The sequence below is a fragment of the Cavia porcellus genome, unplaced genomic scaffold (genome assembly GCF_034190915.1).
Source record: "Cavia porcellus strain 051 isolate PalLab524CR breed Dunkin Hartley unplaced genomic scaffold, mCavPor4.1 scaffold_21, whole genome shotgun sequence".
Classification (NCBI taxonomy): Eukaryota; Metazoa; Chordata; class Mammalia; order Rodentia; family Caviidae; genus Cavia; species Cavia porcellus.
In genome coordinates this window covers 63,365,569-63,392,604 of record NW_026947504.1, presented here as the reverse complement: position 1 = coordinate 63,392,604, position 27,036 = coordinate 63,365,569, and the positions used below count along the sequence as shown (strand labels likewise).

Here is a 27,036-nt window from a genome sequence, read left to right as displayed (position 1 = left end):
ATAGTTGTCTCTAAGAAGAGGAATTTGCTAGCATGTGGGTTTGTGGGAGGAGGTGGAAGATACCATTTTTGGTTTTATTAGAAGCTTTTGAAGACTCTTATTTTTCTCTCCAAAGTTCAGAATTATTTATTATTTTAAATTAAATCAAATTTATTTTTAACTGATGTATGAAAACAAAATGTTATACATATTAATGGGATGATATGTTATATTTTGATATAGTTATACATTGTATAATATTTAAATCAAGTTGTAAATAATTCATGTCAAAATGTATCTTTTTTATGGTGAAAACACTCAAAACCCTTTTTTCTAGCTTTTTGAGAAATTTGACTTTTAAACTATGTGTATATGACACTCAGTGAAAATTAAAAGTAACTTAAGGAAACAAAGAGAAAAAGAAAAAAGTAATTTCAACAAAAATCACACAGCGGTTCCAACTATCTACTATACTGATTCTTAAGGACGGATTTGATTGGGTTTCTTGTTGTACCCCTAAAACTCTTCATGAGGCATTGTGGTTGTTTTAGACTCAGAATTCCAAGATGTGGATTTGGCAGCATTTGTATTTTAGATGGCAGTTCTCAAGCTGGGAGTACAGCTCAGTGGTACAGTGCCTGCCTGGCAAGTGCTAGGTCCTGAGTTCAATTCCCAGTGCCAAAAATAAATAAACAGATAAATAAGTTCTCAGTTCTTTCTCAGTACAAGAAGACACCTCTTTCTTTTTTGAGACTCAGGATAATCAGTGGTAAAGAGCACAGACCCTGGAGTCAGATTTGATTCAGACCCCAGCTTTGTTACTTACTGCGTGATGCCAGTGTGTGTTTAATTTCTTTAATCCCTGTTTCATTAACTTTAATATAGGGATACTAACAATATTTACCTCTTGAGAGTGTCATGAAAATTAAATGAATTAATACTTTCAAGTGCTTAAAATAGTTCCTAGCATTTTGATTTTGAATTGTTTTTTAGTAGAAGGGACTGAAGCCAGGGCTTCAGGCATGCTAGGAAAGCATTTTACTATTGAGCTCTATCTCTAGTCCCTTGGCATGTTAAGTAAATAAAACTTCACAAGACAGTAGTAGCCTCTTGGAATCTATAGATTAAGGAAGTACTTAACACCTGAAATTACAATGAATTCAGTAATACTTTATAAGATAACTTGTATTTTGTTCATCATACCAGGCTCTGTACAATTTGCATGAGAGTGTATCTGTGGGAATGATATTACTTATGAGTCTACAGACATTCTTTAGTGTGCATACGAATTTGCAATCAATCTGAGGTCTAGAGTTTACAATACAAATATGTTTCATACACTGATTCTCAGTGCCTGCAAAGTAGCACTTGTAATTGGTTGTTTTAATTGACTAGAATGTTTCAGTAGAAGCCACACTAGTATGATTTTTCCCTCCACCAGAATTATGGTCTAAAGTGACCTTGTATGTGCTGAGTAAACAAAATCAACACATGCTGCAGGAGTTTGACATCCTGTAAACTTAACATAAGAAATTATTGTCTAGTGTATTGAGAGGCATATTTAGAATGCAGTTGTAATAAAGAAAGCTTGAATCTAATTCATTTCATTGCCTGAGAACTGACTGCATTAATAGAAGGAATTAGCAGGAAACAGTAATGGGAAATAACCAGAAAACAAGAGGTGTCAGTGGATCTCTTGCCTTGTGCAGGGGAGGAACCATCTTGACTTATGAACACAAACATTTCAATCTCTTTAACACAAACAACTACACTGTAGAGATACTTAGCCTTCAGACTGAGGCATTAGGTGTTTTAAATAAAATCTATCTTTATTCATTCTAACTGAAGTTTACCAAATGACTTTCTAGTGATAATTAGCTTCCCATGTAGGTTTGCTTGTGAGAGAAAATGCAGATAGCATTATCTCTCTTCATTTTAAGTAAATAAATTGGCATTTTGGATTATATAGCTGTTGCTATGAATGAATTCATTCAATATGAGCCTGTTAAGGAATTCTCCATTCTGGAGCCCAGAAAAAATCAGGCTCCAAAGGACAGATGAAAGGTTGGAACCTAAAATGAAGGCAGGCAGCATGGGCACCATTGCCAGCTGCTATCTGTACGTGGCATCTGCATCTCATTGTAAAATCTACATAGCATAGTGCAGAACCCTTCAGAATGGGGTTGACAGACTCTGGATTTTCCTGGTAGGAAAAGACACTTGCTACATTGCTTTCTCCAGGAATAGTGGGCTAAGGTGCAGTTTTTACTTTGATGCCTAGTTCTGATTTGGAATGTCTTATGATTTAAGCATGGTATGTGCCCCAAAACTCACGTGTAAGGCGTTAGTTACCTAAGTGTTCAGAGGAGTGGTTTGGGAGGGGCTCTAACTTCATCAATGGATTAATTCACTGATGAATTAGTAGATAAATGAGCTTCTTAGGAGATGAAGCCTAACGGGATGAAGCAGGTCGCCAAGTGCCTGGCTGTAATGAGTATGTTTTTCTTTATCTCCTTCCTCTTTGCCATTCTCTGCTTCCTGGCTGCCATGAGGTGAGCGGGTTTCCTCTGCCATGGAGCTTCTGCCTCATTACAGGCCAATGGAGCTCACTGACCGTGGACTCTGAAGCCAGCAGTCAAAATAAAACTTTTTCTCCTTTAGAATATTTTTCTCAGGCAATTTGTCATAGTGATGGAAAGCCGACTCACACACAGTGTGTGCTATCTCCTGACTGAATGGACAACTCTTGTGAAGACAACGAGATATACTGTGGTACCTATTACTGTTATCCCGGTATCCTGCTGTGAAGTTCTGTACCAATTTCACTGCATTATCTTGATTGGCTTTGTTCTGTCTTATTCTGTTGTATTTTACTACCTTCAAAATAAAAAAAAATTCTTTACACCTCTTAACTGTCATTCACATGCTATATTGACTCATTATTTCATTGTGAGATGTAAGGTACAAAAATGAGTTACAAATATGGTGGAAGCAACTCAAGTGCCCATTATCCATGAACGGATGAGTGAAATAATATATATGTAAAATAGGGTGTTATTCAGCAACATGCAGCAACATGGACGAACCTTAAGGGCATTATGAAAGCACAACAAGCCAGATACAAAAAAGATAAATATACCGCAATTGTGCTCATACGAAGTACCTAATCTAACTCATAAAAACAAAGAGGAAAGTAGTTGTTGCCGGGGGCTTGGTAGAAGGCTGGCATGCGAAGTTAGGTTTCATGAGTACAGCATCACTATGGGAAGATGTAAATTGTTTTTGGAGATGGATGGTTGCTTAACAGTATTAATATACTCTGCACTTAAAATGATTAAAGATGGCACGTTTTACATTGCTATGATAAAGAATTGAGAAAGCAGGTTTTTGGTTCTTGTCCTAAAACACTTACTAAGCATCTACAAGAGGTCAACAGGAAGGCGGAAGAACATTATGGAAATACAGACAACAGAGGTTAATCCTGAGGAGAAGCCAACAGTGATGACAAACCTTTTAGAGCTTTTACTGTAACAACCAGCCCCGCCTTCCAACACGTGTGCCATGGGTTCACAACCAGTGCAAAGATCTCAAGACAAAAAACTGGTTGTTCATGAGGTAACTCGCGCAGCTACTTAGAATGCATTTATTAGCAGCCTCCTGAAGCTACTGAAAAACAGACGCTTCAGGAGAACCCCACTGCACTGCACTCTTGTTCTCCGTCTAGAGGTCGCTCCGAGATTGTACCGGAGAAGCCCTCTTTGACCCAGCAGATGGCGCTGTCGCCGGCGCCGGCGCCTGCAGTGCACCTCCAGGAGCTCAGGGGGCGCTCTGTGTAGGCCGCTCTACTCCTTGCCTCGCTGACCTTTCCTTCCGCCTCTTCGTACCCAGCGTGCCCTGCGCAAGCGGAAGCTGCTGGTTTGCTGGAAGCATGGCGGCTTCTTCGAGCGGTGAGAAGGAGAAGGAACGGCTTGGAGGCAGCTCTGCCTCGGCAGGTAGTAACAGTACGCGGGAGCGACTGTTGTCTGCACTTGAAGATCTGGAGGTCTTGTCAAGGTGATGCTACGGGCCAGAGTACCCGGCTAGGGCCTTTCTGGGGCGGGGACCAACTCGGAACCGACTCGCTCTGCCTTTGCGTTGGTCTCAGGAGCTCGGCGGGGAGGGTCGAATTCGATGCCAGTGGGGCCCCAGTCTCCTAGACTTGGGGTTCGCAAACCTTCTGGGACCCTGGGCGGCATTTTTTTTCCCGTTAGAAAATATTTTGGTACGACAGTGATTCTGCAGCCCAAAGACAGCCATCGCGGAACGTAAGAAATCACTAGGTTTGAACCTGTTTCTTCCACGGACACTTAGCCAGCACTTAAGGAACACCTCCTGAGTACCAAACTCGGGAAGACTTTAGTGGTGGGGCGACTGGTTGCCATCGTGGAGGAGTCGAGTGTCAGAAGAGCTAACTGTGTAAGCCGTGGCGCTGGGCCCTTTTTGATATGAGCGGTGAGCTTCAGGGCAATGGAGCATGGGGACATCTGTTCCGGTTATAATCAGGGGAGGCTTCCTGAAGAAAGGGCTGTTTAGAAAGAATGAGTTCACCAGACTTGTTACCCAGCAGAATTGCTCTTGTTACCCAGCAGTTGTTGGGGAGGACCGGAGGGCAGCCTTTGTGGTAAAGAAATGAGATGAAATTGGGTGCCTGTTCTCCATATTCAACTGTCTTTCATGGTCAGTCTTTCAAGTAAGATATTTCCTTAATGCTCTCAGTTCAGGTATAAAAATGCATTGGTTCTCCCACTTGCAGTGCTGCTCAGATCTGTCATAACTGTTTCTTAAATGCAGACTCCCAACAGTTCTACTCTCCTTCATGCTTTTTCACTTTATTCATCCATGTTGCAGAAAAACAGAACTAATTTTTTTTTTTTTTTTTTTTGTCTTTTTCCTTTTTACCGGTACCGGGGATCAAACTCACGACTGCCTGCTTGCAAGGCAGGCACTTATGCCGCTGAGCTAAATCGGCAGCCCCAGAACTGATGTTTTAAAAGGCATCTTATACTACTTTTCTGCTGAAAAATATTTGGTAGATTCCTGTTGTCCAAGGAGATAAAATGCAAATTCCTTAGCTGAATGCGCAGTAAAGACGTTCTCTGTTTCTTCACACTCCATCCTGTTGTCTTCATTTGCTGCTGCTCCTTTCTGCCTTCCCTTCGCCTCTGTGAGGACAGTCATACAGCTCTACGAGATACAGGGGTATGCAGTGGTGGACCCATAAGATTAAAATGGAGCTTCAAAATGTCTGTGGTCATTATAACATAGAATACTGGTGTGAGCCTACTACAATGCCAGTTGAAAAGTATGGCATATATAATTGTCTACAGCACATAATTGATAATAAGACCTCGATACTGGTTTATGTATTTGCTAGACATTTTATCATTGTTTTAGAGTGTCCTCTTACTTGTAGAAAAATTTTACTATGAAAGAGTGTGCTGTTTTATGCCAGCAGCTACCTAATTTATACTGTGCTTATCACATTCTTGGATTTCCCCTCATACAGCTTCAACAATGACGGAATCATTTAATGATACATTTCCCAGAAATTTTCTACCCTTAAGCTAGATATACTTCCACAAGAAAAGCTAGCTGTACTTCTTCATGTTCAGGGCAATCAATCATTTAATCTATTTTGTTTTTGTTTGAGACCAGGTCTTACTTTGTATCTTAAACTGACCTCAAACTGGTGCCTCAACCTCAGCCTGGGTTGCACCAGTCCATTGTTTAAACTATTTTAGATTCAGATACCACTAACTGAAATTTTCAGGCAGCCAGTGGTCAGTATGAAAAACAAACAAACAAACAAAAAAACCTCAGCTCCAAGGCAGCTGTCTTAATGCATTGCATCTGTGTACATGTTTATATAGATTCATAAAATGCTATTTTCTTCCTTTTGTTTGCTGAATTTGTTGTTTGTGATGGAGAATGTGTTAATTTTCTAAGTAGCTAAATCCTCTTAGGTGTGTTCCCACATTATTTCTTAGTAAAAAGATACCAGGAAGATGGAACATTTGAAGTACAGTGTTTTCAGTTAAATTATAGTTCTATTCCCTGACCATCTTTGGTGTCACTGAAAATTCATTTACTTCATGTTAAATTATTCTTTGTAAATTATTAAAATACAGGTTAACATCCATAAATGTTGCCAAGCCCACTGCTCTTTCAAATAGAACTATTATTTGGAAAAATCCACATGCTTAATCTAACCAGTGCTTTTAGATCCATTGGTCAACCAGACTCAGTCTCTGAAGTACCTTGAAGAGACCATGTAGTTCTGATGCAAATTTTTATTTCAGTGGATTCAGAACAACTAATTGGAAAATACGTGTGTTGCTCTTGCATGAATTGGTTTTTCTGCTTGTTCTCTTGAGCTATTTCTTTACCTGGAAGAATTTTGGTTTTTGTTTTTGGTACTAGGGATTGAACATATGACTGCACACTTGCAAGGCAGGCGCTTAGGCACGTGAGCTAAATTCCCGGTCCAACCTGGAAGAATTTTTATCTGAGGACCATATCTAATATTTGTTTGGCTTCTTAACATCTTTGCTAAAGACTCTTGATGAGGCAGCTTAGGGCTATTAGTTGAGTCACACTATTCTTTATTGTTTGATAATTTTGACCAACCGTCTGTTATGGATGGTAGTGGTTAATTTTTCTGTAAATATATTGCTTGTGGAAGGAAGTCTCACCGTTTTTAGGAAATAGCTGTTGTATTTTTGCTGAGTGCCATTCTTAGAATTTAAAATCTTGTCTTGCTGTATTCACAAAACTATTACTTCTCAAAACCAGCTCCCCTCCTTTCCCCCCTTACATTGGGAAGGGAGGCTTTATCAGTGAACTGCATTGCCAGCCCTTTAAAAACAATGTTTCTTTTGTTTTGTTTTTTCTGAGACAGGGTTTCACTATGTAGCTAAGCTGCCCAGGCTGGGTTGAATTTTGTGTTTCTCTAGCCTCCCCTCCTAAAGAATTGCAATCATGTACACCACAAGAGCTCCCTCTTCTACTTTGGCCCTGGAAATTCTTTTCTGAACTTAACTTGTTCCATAATTTACCTTTCTGTTTTTATAAGCCTTCCCATGTAAGGAAAAGATTTTGAGATTCTTTTGACATTTGACAATTCACTAGTCAGTTTGAGGTCTTGCCTTTGATTAATTGGCTGCTGGGCTTTGTATCTGTAGTGTTTTTCTGAAGCTGTCAATACCTGTAGGATTGTATATACATGATCTTCATGTACTTGAGAGGACACAGTTAAGTGACTTAGGTGACTTATCAGTATAGTATGTCCTGCTTGATGAAATTATTTGATGCTTTAAGTAGTAAATCATCATTTATAGTTTCCTCAGAATCCTATGTGTTTCTGAAACTCTCTACTGCAGCTCTTTAATTTTATATAATTGGCTGAAATGCTGGGTTCAAGAGCATTCTGTGAAGGAAGCTTTGGTTATGTTGTCCTTTCTCCAGGAATACCAAAAAGATTAATTGTCATTAATTTAACAGATTGGCAATAGTCTTCTTATTTGAGGCACTTTGCATTCTGTATTAAAAACCTTTGTATTGGTGGTTTGTTTTGTTTTTCTTCGATTTTTCAGGTGATTTGTTTTCTGTTGTTTTATTTGTTTATGCATAGAGGCTGACAATAGGTAAGTGAAAATTTACCTCTTGTGACCCTGAAAATGGTTGGTGGTAGTGGTAGAGAAGACAAGATTGTTTGCTTCCTAAGGGTCATTGAAATGTCTCTGCAGAGTGAAGCTGCTCCATTGTGCTTGATTTAGCAGGTTCCACTATGTGCTCCTTTAAACATAGCTACATGAACTTATTCATGATCTGTGACATTTGTCATTATCTTCTGAATGAAGTTTGTGTGTGGCTTGTGTTTTAAGAAAAATGAGGCTGTAGGTAAAGCTTAGTGGTAGACTACTTGCTTAGTATGTGCAAGGCCCTGGGTTCAATCCTCAACACTGCAAAAGAAAAAAAGAAAGAAAGAGAAAGAGGAGATCACTGGTATACCTTACATATCTTTATGTCAGGCCTCAACTTTAAAAAATAATGGATTTGAAATTTAGGATAAATTTTTGCTGTCACCCAGTTATATATCTATAGCTTGTAAGTATTTTTATTACTTTGTAAATGTAATAGAATGGAGTGGTATTTGGAGGAATTTAAAAAGTTGGGGACACAGGGTCAGGGATTTAGCTCAGTAGTTCAAGTGCCTGCTTGGTAAGTGCAAGGTCGTGAGTTAGATCCCCAGTACAAAAAAGGGGGGTGGGGCATAGATTATGGACATTTTTTTTTGAGACAGCATGGCTATGTAGCTCAGGTTATTCTTGAACTTATAGTTTTGTTGCATCAACCTCTCTTAAGTGCTGACGTTTAGACTTTGATTTCTAAATCTGTTTGTAACTTACTGTCCTCTAGAAACCATCCATCCTGGTAGACATCCGGAGGTTTCCACACAGCCAGTTAATTCTCTTTACCTATAATTTACCTGAAGGGTAGTACCACAGGTTCTAAGGCCTATGTAAGTTACGGTTCTGTGGGGAAAGTGTGGTTGGATTCTAATTAAGAATAAGAGGTATATGTCTCTGGTGGCAGAGTCGGGCTCTTTATTTTCACAATTGTAACCAGAATGAGCCTGTAGGATTCCTTTGGCCTCTTCTCACAGTGCAAGGAAGACAGTCTCTTTGTCCAGAGACTGCTAAAAAGCTGCCTGAATCTTACAGTCTTTTCTCTGGCGTATCCTAGTGCAAGCCTTGTAAGGCTTCCTGTGAATTTGGACTCAGAGATTTGTTTAAAAAGAAAAAGATTTAATTCACTGCCACACCCTGTCATTACCCTGAGTCCAGCTTTTCCTTACACCAGAGAAGTTCTTGGCCATGTCTCTCCAGGGTACAGAAGAAGGTTCAGATGACATGGTCTTTTCATGCAATGTGGATTTAATTCATCAACAAGTTCAGTCAGCTCTATCTCCAAATGTATACAGAATCTATTCATGTTCCTCCATTTTTATGAGTAAATCCTAGCGGTTAGGACCGAATCAAAGCCACTGTCATCTTTAGCCTGGAATACAACAACAAACACCTTGCTTTGTACCTATTCAGGTGCTCTTAAAACTAATTCAGCAAATAGCTCAGTGACTGTTTAAAAGTGTAAATCAGGTCATGTCATTTTCTTCTTTAAAGTGACCCGGGGACTTACTCCACGTGGAATGAAGCACTGATCTGTCTGTACTGTTGGAGAGCCTTACTCCCTGCCTACCTTTGGCTTACCTTGTGTTCCTCTCCTTGGTACTGCCGCAGCTTCTCAGAACTAGTACCTGTTTCTTTGCCCAGTGTCTTAGTTACTTTTCTCTAGTTGCTGAGACAAAATACCTGGTGTCTGAAGTTAAAAGCAAAGAGGTTTACTTAACTCACAGTGTGAGAGGTTTCAGCCCATAACCAGCTGTGTCCAAGGCAGGGTGGCTTGGCAGAGAGGCCTCCCAGGGGACAAACGGTTCATGATGGCAGATGACAGCGAGAGCAGCAGCTTAGGGGGAGGCAGGCCTCTTACTGTCCCTTGCATTGTATCCAGTCTACCAGGGTTAGGGCAGTGCCAGTCCGTGAGTGGAGTGATCCAGAAGTCGCCGCCCTTAATTCTAGCATTGCACCACGAATCACTCATATACTCTAGATTCAATCACCTGAAAAAGCCCCATCTAAAACTATGGCTTTGAGGCTTTGAGGACATGTAGATACAAACCATAACACCCAGCATTCTTCCTCCTAGACTCATAGCTGGCTTCTATTTCATTTGTGTCTTACTTCAAGATGTGTCCGTATAGAGGCATTTCCCAACCACTCAATTTAAGTAGCCAACCGACTTTACCAACAGTCTGTACTGTAATTCTTTGCTTGTTTTTTCTTACCAACTTTTATTACTCTGGTTTTATTTCTTCTTATATTTATTCTTGTTTCTTGTATTAGAATTTGTGTCACTTTCCATTTCTATAAGTATCTAGAAGTGCCTGGTGCATCACAACTACCTCAATAAATATTTGATGAATGAATAAATGACCTTGCCTTTCCATATCTCTTTTTATTAGTTAAGTTATTCATATATATATATATAGTGGCTTGAAAAAGTAGTAAGGAACGGGTTCAGTCTGACTGTCGCCATCCAGAAAAAATGATGTGAAGCTTGCAGAAAAGAAGGTAGACATACAAGAGGTAAAATATTTTGGCAGCCAGCAAGAAGGTACAAACACTAGTTCTACCTAGACCAATGTCAGGTAGGTAGTTGTGAAGCTTTCCTCTCTTTGATAACTTTTGAAATGTACCATTGAGCAGCAAGTTTGAAAGTGATATATAAATATCACCTGTTACATATTTTTCCTATTTCTTGATAAGGTTTTCATAATTATATATATATTTAATATAATTCATAATTATATATATATATAATCATATATTTCATAATCATAAATATATGATTCTAATTATCATATAGGAAAATTGATATACCTATTGAGTATTCTAGAAAGATGGAATTTTATTATGTGTAAGAATTTCTGTTAGCTGATAGATGTTAAGCTAATAAAGTGGAGAATGATTAAATCATTAAGATGACACATGCACTCTTTGTTTTGTTTCACCTTAATGTGTATATTTCATTCACTAGTCATCCCATTAATGAGAAAGCTTTTCTGTAAAGAGGCAGATTGTAAATATTTGTTTCTGCCATGACTACCTGCCTCTATCTACTGTTGTAGAGGGAAATCAGCCATCAGCTTAATTTACAAACTGCAGGTGTGCTGTCGGCCACTGCAGACTGTGAGGTAGGCGTTCTCCTTGTGTAAGTCACTCATCCACTGTTGCACCTTCTACCTGGGCTGCTTAGGAGTGAAACGAGAACTTAGCCCTCTCAGGAAGCGCTGTGAAGGCAGCCTTTCCGGGCTTTTCCTGACTTTCCTGCTTCTTTTTTTTTTTTTTTAATCGGTACCAGGCTTGCCTGGTTCTTTACAGTTGTCCTTGCAAACTTCTGTTCATGCAGTCAGCTTAGGTTTTTTTTTGATATAATTATGGTAATAAGTAAAATGGTATAAATAAATTCAAAAGGAACACTAGCTGCTCTACAGGAAGAGTGTGGAGCAGCTGGTGAGAGCTGAGGTGCTGAGTGCACCGGAGGGCAGTAGCCATTGATAGCCAGCGTGTTGTAGTACCATGAATGAACCAGGCAGAGACTAGTTAAGAAAGTTTCTATGATATTTACTGTGTAAAACGTTTTGCTTCTTGGTTTGTTTTCTTTTAGGGAACTTATAGAAATGCTAGCAATTTCAAGAAACCAAAAGTTGTCACAGGCTGGGGAGGAAAACCAGGTAAGTGATCCATTAATTAAAATGACAACAAAACTCCACCTGGGTAGCCTCGGGAGTCCCCGAGAAGCTGTGGTAGGATAGCACAAGTTGGAATGCAGTCTGGGCAGTTTAGCAAGAGCCTGTTCCAAAATTAAAAAAAAAAAAGAAAAAGGCAGAGGAGGGGGTACAGGGGGCTCAGTGTGAAGATCCAGTGTGAAGATTTAAACCTCAGTTTATATAAACAAACAAAAATCTCAGTAATACCTGTCTTATATTTTCTTTGTGTGAGAACAGGAAGGTATTACTTGAAACTTTAAATTGCTAATTTTTTTATATCACATACATAACTGCGCTTAAGGAAGAAGTTTCCTAGGGGTTTAGCAGAATTTTATTTTTGTGTTTTTAGTTCTAGTGACAATTACACATTTATTCATTTTTATGTTTTGAATGAACCAATAAAGTCTTGGTAAATGAATATTAAAACAGCAGGTTGAATCTAAAGTTAATATTCTTATAAATTTAGCACTTAATTATAGGTTTGTTTTCCGTAGAACATCCTGAAAACAGGAAACCTGGAAATAAAAGAACACTGTTAATAGAAGTTTTCTTGTGGGTGTAAATATTATACCCACGTGGATACTTTTTATTTTCCTTATACTTTCTTGTTCTATCAAATTTTCTACTGTGAAATTTTTAAAGACAATTGACCGGAGCCGCGGGAGACAGGAGACCAAACTCGAGCAGGATCAGCTCTCAAACTTTATTACGTACAGCGAACCGGACCTGACAAGGTCCGCCACCCTCGGTGTTGATTCCTCTTCCGCCGTTGGGGGCAGGAACAACCTCTTATAAGGGGAAGCAGTATCCAATCACAGAGAAGCGCGCCTAACAAGCTGATAGGCTAGCGTCACGGGTAACTGGGCAGACATGACAATTTGGCGGGCTTGTTCAGGCCGGGAAGAACCCGGAAGCAGGAAATGGGCACCATCATAGGCGGCTTCCCACATCTCCCCCTTTTTTATTTATTAAAATAGGATGGTCTGTGGGTCCCTCCAAGGTGTCTATGACCTTGTTGCTGTTAGACACCTAGGAGTGGGCCTACCTTATAGGCCGAGGCATGAGAGAATGTAGAGGTCTATACCCTGCTGTGCATCACCCTGTTTTGTGCATATCCTTGCGCCAGGACCATGCTCAAGGTGAGTGGTTCATTTTTTCGCAGGGCCAGGCTTTTGTGAACCGAACCTGGATGCATATAGACATTCATTCCTGCCTTCCCCCCAACCTTTGGGGCGGATGGCACTGCAGTACCCTTGGTCTCGCATCTCAATGCCAATAATTTGACTCCAGAAGGGACCCCTGGCCTTATAGGCCATGTATATCTGAGTGGAGCCTGTCTTAGGTTGACCGGGAGGGCTTTTCCCGTCTTACCCGTCATTGGCTTGCCCACTCAGCTCTTATAGCTGATGTTCTGCAATGTGAAGGAGATATGCGGCGGCCTGCTGGCCTGATGGGCCACCTGCTGCCATTTGCATGGCTGCCATAGCTGTGATCTTAACCTGCTGCTGAGTTTGTATGAAGCGATCTAACAAGCATTTAATAACCACAAGCCCTACTAGGATAGCCATGGCAATTAGGATCCAAAAAGAGGTAATCGTGGGACAGAAGGAAGAGAAATGGAGGGTCGACCGGAGTTAAGCGGGTGGGTCATAATCAAGGACTGTTTGATTGATGGTGTAAACCCTGGGTGAGGCGGGCGAGGCCGCCGAAAAAGGTGCCAATGTGGGCGGGTGGTGCCAAGGACCCCAAAGATATTGTGGTGGTTCTGTGGAATCTGAGCATATCACAGGGGTGATTAATAGGAACCCACAGAATAGAAAAAGCTCCAAACCAGACATTTTAGTTTGTAGATGGTCTCGGGCGCTGAGCGTCGGTCCCAGAAGGGTCGAGTTGACTTGTGTCCGCGGGCTTATCTTCCTGTGCTTTATCAGGAACTGGTGGGGAGTTTACTGCTCGCGTCAATCTTTCCGGGACCCACAGCGGTTCGCAGCCTGGTTCCTGTGGGAAGACACAAACCGCACCTCGGGTCCAACTAACCACTGGATCCGGGCCCATCCATTGTCCTGTAAGGACATCTTTCCATCTCACCAGCCCTTTGTCGGCCGGGGACGGGTTATTGTGCTCCATGGCAGGGGAATGATATGGTAAAGAGTGCCAATGATATTCTTCCTTTGGGCGTTAGGCCGTGGCCTATCCCCTCTTTTTGCTTTTGTAAGACACCCTTGAGTGTCCGATGTGCCCGTTCAATGATGCCTTGTCCTTGAGGGTTATATGGAATGCCGTGCTTAAGGACAACATCCATTTGTTGACAGAATGTTACAAAAGTTTTGCTGGTGTAAGCAGGACCATTGTCTGTTTTTAATATATTGGGCTTTCCCCAAGCAGCCCAGGCTGCAAGACAATGATTAATAGCATGGGTGGCCCTTTCTCCCTTTCCAGCCAGCCGTCTCCAGGCCTGGAGGCCACAGCGGCTAATTTGTTCATAAACCTGGCGAGGGTATTGAGTTTGATCTTCCTCAAAGGTTCCTCGCCCTAATAGCATATCCCTGTTCCACTCTCTCTGGTTATTTTCCCTGTTGGCTGCCGCCTGCTCTACACAGAATCCGGGGGAGAGGCAGGCGCGTGCCAGCTGGGTCCAATCTCCAGGAGTTAAAAGCAGACCTGCCAATGCCTCTAAAAGCACCATGATAAATGGCGCATTGGGCCCATAAGCTGAAACTGCGTCCTTGATAGCTTTAAGTTGTTTAATTTCTAAGGGCTCATAATATCCTCCTCCTCCCCTGCCTCCTACTTGTACCGGGAATGCATGGAGACCGGAACACTCAAAGGGAAGCCGCGACCATACCCTCTGGTGGAAGGAACGTCCTCCTCCCTCCCCAGATGGGGGCGCAGAAGGCAACCCAGGAAGTAGCTCTCCCTCTAACCAGGGCGGTGCCATAGGTTGTGGTGGCAGCCCAGGGAGCAACTCCTCTTCCGGCCACGGCGGTGCAGTGGGGCCTGGCGCCCTGAAAGGAGTGACCATGGGTCGCGAACTTGCCAAAGGGCGGAAGGGCTTAAGCTCTTCCCGTAAGGCGGAGTAGCTCGGGCAGGGTGGTGTTTGGTTCCCCTTTTTATCTTCCCGAGCCCTAAGTTCCTCTTTTAACGGTGTAGGAGGGTCATGCTTAGCAAAGACGACCTCCTCTTCTGAGCCTTCCGAATCCGAATCAGAATTAGAGCCCTGAGGGTCCTCCGGAGACCCACAATCGGCAGTGGCTCCGGGCTCCTCTGAGCATTCCGATCGAGCTCTATCAAAAGCCTGTCGGGCTGTATTAGCGAAGCGAAAGCAAAACAGATGCAAAGGGAAAAGAAAAGAAAAAAAAACCCAGCGTCCACTCGTGTGGCGCTCAAAATCTGTTAGGTGCGTCCACCCAACCCAGGTGACCCAGTACTCACCTGTCCCGGGAACCGCTGTATCTCACGTAGCTGATCAGGGTGAAGAGAAGAGGCACTCGCGGCCTTCCATTGTTATTGGGCCAGGTCCTCCGTCGTACCGCAGGCGACAGCAATCGCACCTCCCGGCCGAAGAGGCACGTCGCTGAGTCTTTTACCTTTTTCCCCGTACGGGCGGCCACCAGATGACCGGAGCCGCGGGAGACAGGAGACCAAACTCGAGCAGGATCAGCTCTCAAACTTTATTACGTACAGCGAACCGGACCTGACAAGGTCCGCCACCCTTGGTGTTGATTCCTCTTCCGCCGTTGGGGGCAGGAACAACCTCTTATAAGGGGAAGCAGTATCCAATCACAGAGAAGCGCGCCTAACAAGCTGATAGGCTAGCGTCACGGGTAACTGGGCAGACATGACAATTTGGTGGGCTTGTTCAGGCCGGGAAGAACCCGGAAGCAGGAAATGGGCGCCATTCATAGGCGGCTTCCCACAGACAATTGAATGATAAATCTTATAGTAAATGCTATATATATACACATATATATGATAGAATTTTCAGCGTGGCTAAAAAGATAGAAATATGAAATAAAAGTGGCCTTTATTTTAAGAATGTGGAGAGACTGCATGACCTCTGGGGTCTGGCCTTCTCTCTGCCCCACACGTGGTGTGGGGGCATACACATAGCTTAGGTTTGGGTGGAGCCTGAGGGGCTTACTGATGCACAGGTAGCCCCCTGGAATTCATTTCGCGCCACAGGTAAATTGCCTGGGGGCGGGGAAGGTGACCTCAAGATAGAGCCCTTTGGTTCCGCCTCCCAGCCTCCCACCGCTACAGCTTCCCATGCAGGGCAAAATCCTTTCAATAGATTTGTTTTTTTGTATTTTTTTTTTTTTTTGTATTTTTGAGATAGGGTCTCATGCAGTTCAGGCTGGCCTTAAGCTCATTTTGTAGCTCAGGTTGATCTTGAACTCGCAATGATCCTCTGCCCCAACCCCCAGAGTGCTGGTATTCCAAGTGTGTATCATCACGCCTGGCTAATTTTACCATAATTCTTGAAGAGAGAAAATTAGCCAGGCATGGTGGGTGCACACCTGTCATCCCAGCACTGGGGTGGCTGAGACCACAGGATCACTTAGAGTTTGAGGCCAGCCTCGGCTACATAGTGAATTTTAGGTCAGTTTGAGCTAGATAGTGGGAGGAAAAAACAGACAATGAACTAGGAAGGTTAATATTTTTAATAAAGAAGAAAACTAGCGGAGAAGACAGTGTGTGATAGACTTCCCTGTCGTCTGCCTCATCAGATTAGTTTTCCCTTAGGACATATTTGGGGGCGCAGGAATCTGATGAACGGGGTAGCGTCTTGTTGAGTTGCCCACAGTTGGCTTTGTACTCTACCCGTCCTGGTTCTGAGATTGCATGTGTGTATGAACATGCCTGCCAGCTTTATTAACAAAGAATAGGAATAATGATTTACAAGTATTAAAATTTTATAGCCTCAGCAATTCATGTATGAATTCTCTGTGTCGTTGGAATGTGGGCTTTTAATATTCTGTTTTTTGATGTGGTCAACTATTATCTGACAGGTTCTTGAGCTGTTAATCCACCGAGATGGGGAATTTCAGGAACTAATGAAATTGGCACTTAATCAGGGAAAAGTCCATCATGAAATGCAAGTTTTAGAAAAAGAAGTAGAAAAGAGAGATAATGATATTCAGCAGCTGCAGAAACAGCTAAAAGAAGCTGAACAGATACTGGTAAGTTGATCGGTTCATAAGGCAAGAACAGCATTTAAACTGTTGCTGAAAAATAAACCAATTGTCACTAATATGAAGGGCACAAAACTGTACTTTCATGTGTAAAAGTGACATTCTGTCAGGAATTGTTTTTAAATTTTAGTTTTTATTACTATGTGTTACATAATGATTATATTCATTGTGGCGAAAACACACTGTACCTGAAGAGCACATATACACAAGGACACCTTAATTCTTTTTACTATCTCTTCCTCTTCTTCCCCTCTTTTTTCATCTCTTAGATTTTCAGTAGTTAAAGGAAAAGCCTTTGCTGTTTTACATTTTATTTTCAGACAGTCTGAACTTTTAAAGCACATTTTCATATTTAAAGATTTTACAATATTGAAGTATCGAATGGAAAGTTTTGCTTTTATCCTGCTGTAATACAAGTTTTAATTATTAGTGGTCTAAATCTTGAGTTTTTAAAATTTGTGAAATCAAAAAAATATATACTAATTTCACAAATTGATTAAAATTTACATTAACTTATTTGGTCTTCCTCTTAAGCCTATGGCATTAATACATGTGTTAGGGAATACATGTGTTTTTGCTTTGTTCTCACTTACCCTTTCAGAGGCAGTTTAGTAGCCATTACTGCCCTAGTTATCTTACTAAAGACTAACTGCCAGGTGACCTTCATACCAAAACAGCTGGGTTTGAGTTTCCTAAGAGCCGGACATTTCTGTCATCTTATCTTTGAGGAACCTCTTGAAAGTGTACCAAAATGGGCTCTTCATAAATAGGCTCTAATAGTTCGTGGTACCTTAGAAACTCCTCCTGAGGAAACAATCCCAAGTAAATGCTTTCAAAACATATGTGTATTAAAATACATTTTTCCTTATGAAATTAGTATTTACCTATCAAAAGGAAATTCAGAAGATACAGAGAAGTAGAAGGAAGAAAAATTGCCTTTAGTTTTGTTGCTCATACAGTGTCAGTATTTACTGTTTGGTCTTTTTGCTTTTTGAGACTCAGGAGAGTGTTTTCAGCTGTTGTGATTTGGAAGAAATTTGGAAAACATTTTCCATACAATTGTATCCTCTTCCAAGTTTATATTATAAATAATGTTTGGTGAGTATCTTTGCAGATAAAATTTTTTCCTTCTGCATTTTGGATTGCATTCTTTAGATTTCCAAAAATTACTTTTTAAATTACGGAGAATGAACACAGGACCGTTAGAAGAAAATTTTTTGTTAGATGGTAGCTTCTTTGTGTATTAACTCAGTCTTCCTAATAGTTTTTTTAAAGTCAGTGTCATTATAAATGTGAACAAAGAAACCCAGACTTTAAATGGTTACTTAAGTTTCTTATGGAAGCTAAAAAAATAGATAGAAATTAAACCTAGGTCTTTCTGACTTTGTACTCTTGATTATCTAGAATGCTTTTACTAGAAAAACATTTTTATGGGTACTTTTTCCTTGAACTAGATACAAGTATAGGATGCTTTTAAATGATAAATGGTCTGGATCTCTTCTGCATATTTATGCTATGTGAAATAAAATAATTAGCAAATGAATTTATAGTTTGTAAACTATTGTGAGTGGGAAACTGGTGCATGAATATAATCCTTCCTTCCTTAAATATAACTGATATAAATGGTATCAGGTGGTATTTCAGACCATTAGAGATAAATTGGAAGATTTCCAAGTTTTGTAAATTTTTCTTGTGCACAAATGTCTTGTTAACTAAGCCAAGAGCTTTACATGATATAGTTAAGAAATCATATATATATTTTTAATGTTGTTTAAATTAGGCAACAGCTGTTTACCAAGCAAAAGAGAAACTCAAGTCAATAGAAAAAGCAAGAAAAGGTTAGTGCCACGGAAAAGGTGGGTGGCCTTCTGGAAAACCTAAGTTCTTGTTTCAGGAAATTCCTTTCATTGGTAATCATTTTCTGCTGTTGCAAAGGTTCTAATAAATTTTCATTGTGAGTGTGCTGTATTCTAGTATTGCAGTAGGCATCTCTAGAGAGAGAGAAGTATCCCATCTTTTTTGAGGTTATTATAAGAAGGAATAATAGAAGCCAGTTGTGTCTGTGTATTTGAGAGTGTGCAGTAAAGAGGATGGTTCGTAAAGGTTGTTGGGAGAAGGAAAAAGAGATGGTATTTGAATTGGACCTTGAAGGCTAGGATAGAGAATGAGAGAGCATATCCATTGGACAACTAAACTGGACAAGAACGTTATGGAATCTACTAGAAACACCGTTGGGATGTTGAGCACATTGAGTGGAGCCTTCCTGTCCTGCATTAAGAGGCTTGTATTACCAACTTACTGAGTCTTTTCATTCGCCTACTAAAAGTGGAATTATAATTAAAACTTTAGTTATTTGCCTTTAGTGATTTGTTGATTTGAGTTACATTTTATCATCTCAGATTAATGGTTTAATTTCTTTCCTCTTTCCTGTTTCTTTGGGAACCTACTTTTTGATCGTTAGTTGTGAAAAATAGCAAATATCCTCTGAGAAACAAAGTAGGTTTCTCTAGCAGTAAACAAGTCTCTAAGAGAGATGACTAAGGCTGGCTTTTGAAATGTAAAGCATGTTTTCATTTTATTTTTAGCCCTCAAATATTTTATATTCCTCTGTACGGTATTTTGTTAGATTGAGACAAATCTATAGAAAAATCAATTTTAAAAATTTGTTCTTACTTTTCAGAGGTAACTACTTCTGATGTTTGATACATGTCTTCTAATTTTTTTCTAAATTTATAAATATGTATATGGTAAAAATACTAAAAAATAAAAACATTTATTTTAAAGCAGAAAATTGTCACACTATACAGTCAACAGCCTTTTAACCAAATAAATGCATTCTATACATCTTTTTGTGAGGTCTATTTAGATCCTAAGCCATGTTACACACAAAATTGTGTAAACTCCTGCTGATTTCATAAGTTGGATGATATTGGGCAATGAAACACTGTTTTCTTTATTTGTATTTACTATTGCTTTCTGAAGAGTAATGTTAGGTGTTTAGCAGTAGTTATTGATTGAGATTATTGTGTAGTGTACTAGTCTCTCAAATGTTTATTTTAGCTGATTTTGCTGTATGAGTTGCATTTTTAGTTTGGATATATATATATATAGTTTTGGTTTGTAATATATATGGAGGTATTGTTGGGGAAGTTAAGTGGTTGAGATAATCCTATTTTCAGATGATTTAAAATTAACTAGGTATAGTAGTGCAATTCCGTAATCCCAGTACTCTGGAGACTGAGGCAAGAGAATCTCTGATTCTCTGAATTATACAGAGCCTGTTTCAAAGGAAAAAAAGAAAAAACAGAACAAGACAAATAAAATTAAGTATACTGTGTAACTATGATGCATGCCCTTCTAAACTTGTATATTTATTAAACTTTCATTGTTTCCTTAATTCTTAGGTGCTATCTCCTCTGAAGAAATAATTAAGTATGCACACAGAATTAGTGCAAGTAATGCTGTATGTGCCCCACTGACCTGGGTTCCAGGTAAAAATACTTTTTTATATGTAGTTTAGAAATTTTGAGGTTTTATGAATACAAAAACAGATTCAAATATAGAATACATATTTTAGAAACATCTGCCAATAAAGATATTTTCAAATCCTTGATATCTTACAAATGATGATATATGCCATAGTTTTTATAAATAAATTATATGCTATAGGTTTTCTATAAAGCCAGTGGCACTAGGGACTATTTCTTTCCTTTTTAAAAAATTATAAGTTGCCATTTAAAAAGATTTAAGTTAATTTGTGATATATCTACAACAGTGGATTTATATGTCTGTAAAACCCCAGCTGGCCATAAGCCCCCTCCTGGAGCCATTAGGATTTCCACAAACAGTGGAACCTGAGAAACACACAGTCCCAGCACTCTTAGGTGCTAAATTTACACAAAGTACTTGGCACCCAGCAGCAAACACACAGGCCTAGGAAGAGCTGAGAGAATTAGAAGTAGCAAGAGAGACACAGTCTACCAGTCATATTCACAGTGAATAAAATAAAAGACACGAAACCTAGGGAGGAGCAGTAGCCTCTTAGGAGGAACGAGAGAATTACCTCCCCGCAGTCCCTCCTGAAGGCGGTGTTTACCACTGCTGAAAGTGCTGAGTTATGGTTTTGAAAGTAAGTAATCTGGAGTGAGTGAGAAACATTACCTAAAGATGTTCAGGACCTGCCATGCTTTTATCAGTCCCAAGCTGCTGGCTGCTGTTTAATACGGTTTCCTGATTGGAGTAAGAACACCTACTCCTGGGGCCTGGGATTTAGCTCAGTGGCATATGTGCCTGCCTGGCATCGGCAGGCACGTATGCAACTGAGGTTGTTAGGTCAATCCCCAGTACCAAAAAAAAGAAACACCTATGCTGTTACCCACTAGAAAGTTACAGGAATTAATCTGTTGATACCCACTAGAAAGTTATAGGAATTAATCTGCTGATACCCACTAGAAAGTTACAAGAATTAATTTATGACGAGATCAAAAAGTTTGGTTAGAAGAAGGTTTAATTAAGTAAACCTTCCAGTAAATACTACATTCCTTATACGTGTTCTGATCATTGTTATTCTTCTTAGTAAAAAATAGTATTAAGTTAGAAGAATTGAAATTACTGTGATTTTTTTCAAATTGTCGTTTGAAATGTTTGTTAAATGACTGTCATCTCTTTTTCATATACAGAACAGTATATTTATTCTTGGGAAGATTGAGAATAAAAGTACATGTATTTTTAAAATTAATATATTATGCTCTTAATAACAGTTGATAAGGTGAACTTCATATTCCAAAATTTAAAATGTAATTTAAATTTTCAGTATGCACCAAGAAAAATTAGTACTTTAAAGAACATTGATGTTTTTTGTTGTTGTTAAATATGATTGGCTTAAAAGCATTCTTTATGGTTTAGGGGACCCACGAAGACCGTATCCAACCGATTTAGAGATGAGAAGTGGATTGTTGGGTCAGATGAACAATCCATCCACGAATGGTGTGAATGGTCATTTACCAGGTGATGCCCTTGCAGCAGGTAGACTACCAGGTAATGTTAATCAGAAGAATGTTTCCAAGGAGACAAGTGGTTTGAGGACCAAGCAGAGATGACAGTGATGGGCTTTGAGGCTTTCTACATTTGAGCCTCCAAAGCCAACTCATTGTCATAGCTAGGTACTCAGCCAGTATATCCTGCTTTCTGTGTACTCCATTAAAGACTTCTAGATGGAGGTTATAAAATTAGCTTTATCACCATTACATGTAATAGTCTGCCATATTCCTCAGGCTTTGGGGTCTTCCTGTGGTTTTTTTCCCTGCTCTATGCCAGCATTTTTGCAGTTGTGAAATATGCTATATGAATAAACATGTGCTTATTTTATAAACAATTAAGATGCAGTTTGTAGGTAATTTGTTTTGATTTATGTAGTAGAACATCAGAACATCTGTAAGATACATAAAAGGAAAAAATTAGCCTTTCTGAGGCAGTAACTTTGAATATTTTAGCATTTCCTTTTTACTCTGTATTTTACGTTAAAAATATACTGTTATGTATTGCTTCTTTTGCTTGACATTATAGGTTAAGGATGTCCAAATGTTACTGAAAACGCTCTGTACATACCATTTCTGTTACCTGCCTTAACGTGCACACTGAGGGTGGCGGTGTGTACATAGATTAATTTCCTTGGATAGACCTCATCTTTGTCGTTCTAATTGTACTGAATTACATACCAGTCTCAATTCTGTCAGTAGATCAAGCATAGCAGTAATGTGAATGGAAAAATTGAAAGAATTATTAACTCATAATAATGTACTAATGGGTAAAAACTGTTTTTTAAAGCACATGAATAACAGACATGGAGAGCTGTAACTACACGTAGGCAGAAGCAAGAGACCCGAGGAGAGGACAGACTAGAAAGGGTCCTTCCCACCCTGTCCCAGGTCTGATATGTGGGCTAACCATGGCGACTCCAGGTCAGAATACGAGGTAACAGAGGCCCTTGCTGGCAAGCAGGAAGTTGTGCAGTGGGCCTTTAAGATTGTAGAGAAACTGACTGGCAAACTACCTTCAGGACTGCTACCAGTGTTGCCTGAGGGTAAACCCGCTATGATTTGCATACCCACCAGCCCGCAGGAGTGAAAGCATACAACACTTGGACAAGGAAAGAGAGTGCAGGCCACTGTCCTGCAGAGCTGTGGTGTTGTGCCCTGCTCCCCACCCAGCCCATACCTTTTACCCGTAAAAGCTAGATGTTGCGGAAGCTGGTGGAGGAGGGTCCAGGAAGAAGGGCGGATTTGAACCAGCTGGCACACATACCGAGTTACCACCAAAGCTCCCTAGAATTCTGCCTTCTCTTAATATTGAACTTGTTTGTATGATACTTCCTTTATTAGTCAGTTTTTCTAGAATTATGTATAATAGCATATGTATCTTACAGAAAAAAAACTTGTCAAGAGGCTATGTGGATAGTTTCTTACAGAGTAGTATGGTATTTTTTATATATAAAATAACCTCCTATTTGCTAAAATATTGTACTTTTCATTCATTGAGCTTTCTTATGGCCTTCCTTACTTTGGCCAAATGAACAGTTTTATTTTTAGCCTTAAAAAAACTTACTTCAGGGGCTATACATGTGTCCTAGTGATAAAGTGCGTACTTCGCATGTTTGAAGCCCTGGATTTGATTCCCGGCACCACAAAAAAAATCATTTTTACTTCAAGTTATCTAGGAAAAGGAAAGAAAAATATTTCTTAGAATCCTTCAAAAGATAACTGTTTTCATATTTGCTTCTTTTCCCCAGATGTCCTTGCCCCACAGTATCCATGGCAGTCAAATGACATGTCTATGAACATGTTACCACCAAACCACAGTAATGACTTTTTGTTGGAACCTCCTGGGCATAATAAGGAAAATGAAGATGATGTAGAGGTTATGTCAACGGACTCCTCAAGCAGCAGTAGTGACTCTGATTAAAAACATGGGACGGCCTGCAGAACTGAAAGCCACAGAGTTCTGGTTCTCGTACAGTAACAAGGAGGTATAAACAGCAGAGGCAGAAGGAGAAGCCACATAAATGTTGGCTAAAGTGGATTTGTGCAACCCATTAAAAATCAACATGGGTTTTCCTTTTAAAGCCCCAAATCATGGTTTTAGTTTTAATCCACCAGGCAAATATTTGGGGATTAGTTAAAATTCACTCTTGGAAAGAAAGAGTATTCAGTAGTTCAGTGCTTTCCTGCTCTGTTCTGTTCCTTTTATGATGTATTTGTGCATAGTTCTGAAAATAAGATTTGAGAGACATAAGCCCTGCACATATCATTAATATACTTTCAGGAATTGTTTAAAACAGGGCAGTGGATTACTGAAATATGTTGTGTTTCAGAATAAAAATTCATTGAAAGTGAAGTCTCAGCTTCAGTTTCAGGAGCAGAAGAACAGTTGTATTATTTTTTAATTGTAATTTTTGTAAATAAATGTGTTTCTGTTTGTATAATTTTCTTTTCTGCTTTTTAAGATAGGGTCTTGCTTTATAATTCAGGCTGGATTTTAACCCACTGCATACCCCAGGTTAGCCTTGAACTCATGGCAATTCTCCTGCCTCAGCCTCCCGAGTGCTAGGATTATGCATCATCACACCTGGCTATATATTGCTTTTTAATTTAAATTTACATTCTTTGAAGTATTTATCTTAATGACTGGTCTGTTATATGGATGAGTTTTATTGTATCTGCTTTTTTATTATTGGATACTTTAATGTCTTTTTTTTTTTAAATTCTTGCTGCAAAATTTTAGGAAAGATTCAGAAAGAATATGTATTTTTAAAAAATTCAATATTGTATCAGTTTTGAGTTGCTGCTGGAACAAACTGCCACAGATTCATTGGCTTAAACAGCATAAATAAGATACCCTATAGTTCTGTAGGTCTGAAGTCCAAACTGGGTTTCACTAAGCTAAATCCCAGATGTGGCCAGGATTGCTTTCTTTCCTGGAGGCTGCCGGGTTTTAGGAGGTTGCCCTGGTTCTGTGGCTCTGGGCTCCCAGTTTTTGAATTTCTCCTATTGCATCACTGACATTCTTCTGCCCACATTGTCCAGGTAAGAACAAGCCTTGTGGAGCCAGCCTGATCCCCTTCAGTGTCCCCTCCAGCGGTACACTGAGCCTGTCCTATTCTAGTCCCCTTTGTTAAGGATGGGCCTGACCTTGTGAGCTCCTCAAGCTGAAATCTTGAATGATTTCCTTTCTCCTGATTTTCTTACTCTTTTATAAAGGACTGGTCTGATCTTCATCAGCAATTCAAGCTAAAGTCCATCACTTTCTCTTTCTGAGTAAAGTTTTTTTTTCCTATTTAAAAAACAAAGAATCTGTGATTATACTGGATCTACTGGATTATTTATAAAAATCAGCAGGTTAGGAACTTTATTGTGTTTGCTATTGTGTTGTTAAACTATGATGTTCAGTAGGTTAGGTGTATTAAATACATTTTTCGTGTACAGTATTTCAAATCATAATGGTTACCAGGGTATAATATCATAAGTCTAGGAGCATCTGTCTTTACAGTAATCAAAATGTGAAAGTTGGTACAGTGGTTACATACCTGTGATCCCAGCACTTGTTAGGCTAGGGCCAGCCTGCGCTGCATATTGAGACCCTGTTTCAAACAACAAGAAGAAGTGGAGGCAACTCAAGGGTCCCTTGATGGATGAATGGATGAAATGTGATTTACAGATACAGTGGAATATTAGCCTGAAAAGAAAAATTGTAAAGAAGCTGTATATGTGGCTAGACCTTAACATAATGGAAGTAAAATAAGCTACCCACAAAAAGACAAATACTACATGATTTCACTTTTATGAGATACCTGGAATAGTTATTTATAAAGACAAAATGAAAAGGTAGTTACCAGGAACTAGGGGAAGTTGAGTAGTTAGCATTTAGTGGGTATAGAATTTGAACAAGGGAAAATGAAAAACATTTTGCAGATGGATGCTGATTATGCAGCAGCACTATAAAACTTAACTGCCAGGGCTGGGGATTTAGTTCAGTGGCGTAAGTGCCTGCCTTGCAAGTGCATGTCGTGAGTTCGATCCCCGGTACCAATAAAAAAACAAAAAAAAACTTAACTGCCAAGATGAAAAATTGGAGCCCTCGTATATTTCTGCTATGGAATGGGACAGTCACTTTGGTAAACCATTTGGCTGGTCCTCAGAAATGAAACATAGTTAAAACTGTATGACACAGCGATTCCATTCTTAGGTCTGTATCCAAGAGAACTGAAAATACAACTACAAAAGTTTGTATGCAAATGCTATCAGAAGCGGTACTCAGAGTAGAAAATGGAAACAAGCAAGTGTCTCCTTGATACATGGGTAAATAAAATGACATAATGGAACAACTTTTAACCATAAAAAAGACGGAAAGATTGATACATGTCTTAGAGCAGGGATACCCCTGGAGGACACGTGCTAAGAGAAGCTAGCTACACCCACATGTGAGTCCGTTAGTGATTTCAGGGGTGCAGGGACAGGTGGATGGGGAGTGATGCTAATCTGATGCAATGAAAAAGTTCCAAGTTCGATGGTGATTGAATAATTCTGAATGTACTCAAGCCTGCTGAATTGTACTTTAAACATTTTTAATGGTGTATGTGCTATTTTGATGAAGAAGTGTAATATGGATTTGAAACGTCGATATGGTGAAGCAACACTTAGGGAAGGGTGGCAAGCATTTGGGCTCACGGAAGGGTGGTAGACGTAAGGCCCTTGCACGTAGTTGGCACACGGGTGCAAAATGAAATGTTTTGTAGGACCTTGAGTACAAACTTAACAGTTTTCAGTTTTTTGAGGGATACAAAGTGGAAGGCATGGATTATTCCTGTCCATCAACACCTGGTGTTACCTTTCATTATTTTTTTTAATAATAAAACTACTCAAATGCAGCACTGACTTCTGTGTACAGCATAAGTAATTGATTGCTCAGAGAGACTGAATATGTGATTTTATGTTGGAAGAAGGCTTTGTCTATCTTCTGCCATATCGGTGACTTCTTGAGTTTTCTTCACAATTCCTATTAGGATCCTTGATGTCTAAAGAGTATTTTATATAAAAGTATTTGCCTTCCTTGGAAAGCTGGCCGTTGAGATGATTTAAAAAGTGTCTCTTAAGGGGCAAAAGCCTGGGGGAGTCACTGGTGTACCACTGGGCTGACTTCTACCAACACGTTGCCAGAGTCAGCGGGGCAGCACCTGCGTATTTTGGAATAGACAATACCTCAGGGCCTTTAGTATGTTTTATTTTTGACATCCCAGGGTTTAATTTAGGAACAAGAACCTGGCAGAATGCAGTATACCTTGAGGACTCTAGCTGACATTTAGTGCTACGAAAATGTTAGTAGGCAGTGTTAATCTTTGTTGTGATTATCAAGATAGCTAAGAAACTGCTTAAGAGTTCAAAA

General features: G+C 39.8%; 1 protein-coding gene across 2 annotated transcripts; it reads left to right on the top strand.

Annotated features, from left to right (window-relative positions):
• Nucleotides 1-3,868: 3,868 nt before the first annotated feature.
• On the top strand, nucleotides 3,869-26,528 carry Med4 (mediator complex subunit 4). Of its 2 annotated transcripts, none has more exons than XM_005007069.3 (7): nucleotides 3,869-3,971; nucleotides 11,305-11,371; nucleotides 16,417-16,587; nucleotides 18,380-18,437; nucleotides 20,004-20,090; nucleotides 21,505-21,636; nucleotides 23,387-26,528. In XM_005007069.3, the coding sequence occupies exons 2-7, from the start codon at nucleotides 11,318-11,320 to the stop codon at nucleotides 23,557-23,559; spliced, it is 675 nt and encodes a 224-aa protein (XP_005007126.1). In that variant the 5' UTR covers nucleotides 3,869-3,971; nucleotides 11,305-11,317; the 3' UTR covers nucleotides 23,560-26,528. The 2 variants fall into 2 exon arrangements, with proteins under 2 accessions (XP_005007126.1, XP_003477529.1); XM_003477481.5 differs by having other exon boundaries at nucleotides 3,871-4,032.
• Nucleotides 26,529-27,036: the final 508 nt, after the last annotated feature.

What these genes read in the sequence shown, in the direction of transcription:
- Med4 (XM_003477481.5), top strand. Translation starts at nt 3,908, where the DNA reads ATGGCGGCTTCTTCGAGCGGTGAGAAGGAGAAGGAACGGCTTGGAGGC. An exon ending in AATAGAAAAAGCAAGAAAAG is followed by an intron (nt 18,438 to 20,003) that starts GTTAGTGCCACG and finishes CTTAATTCTTAG; the next exon opens with GTGCTATCTCCTCTGAAGAA. An exon ending in TGCAGCAGGTAGACTACCAG is followed by an intron (nt 21,637 to 23,386) that starts GTAATGTTAATC and finishes TCTTTTCCCCAG; the next exon opens with ATGTCCTTGCCCCACAGTAT.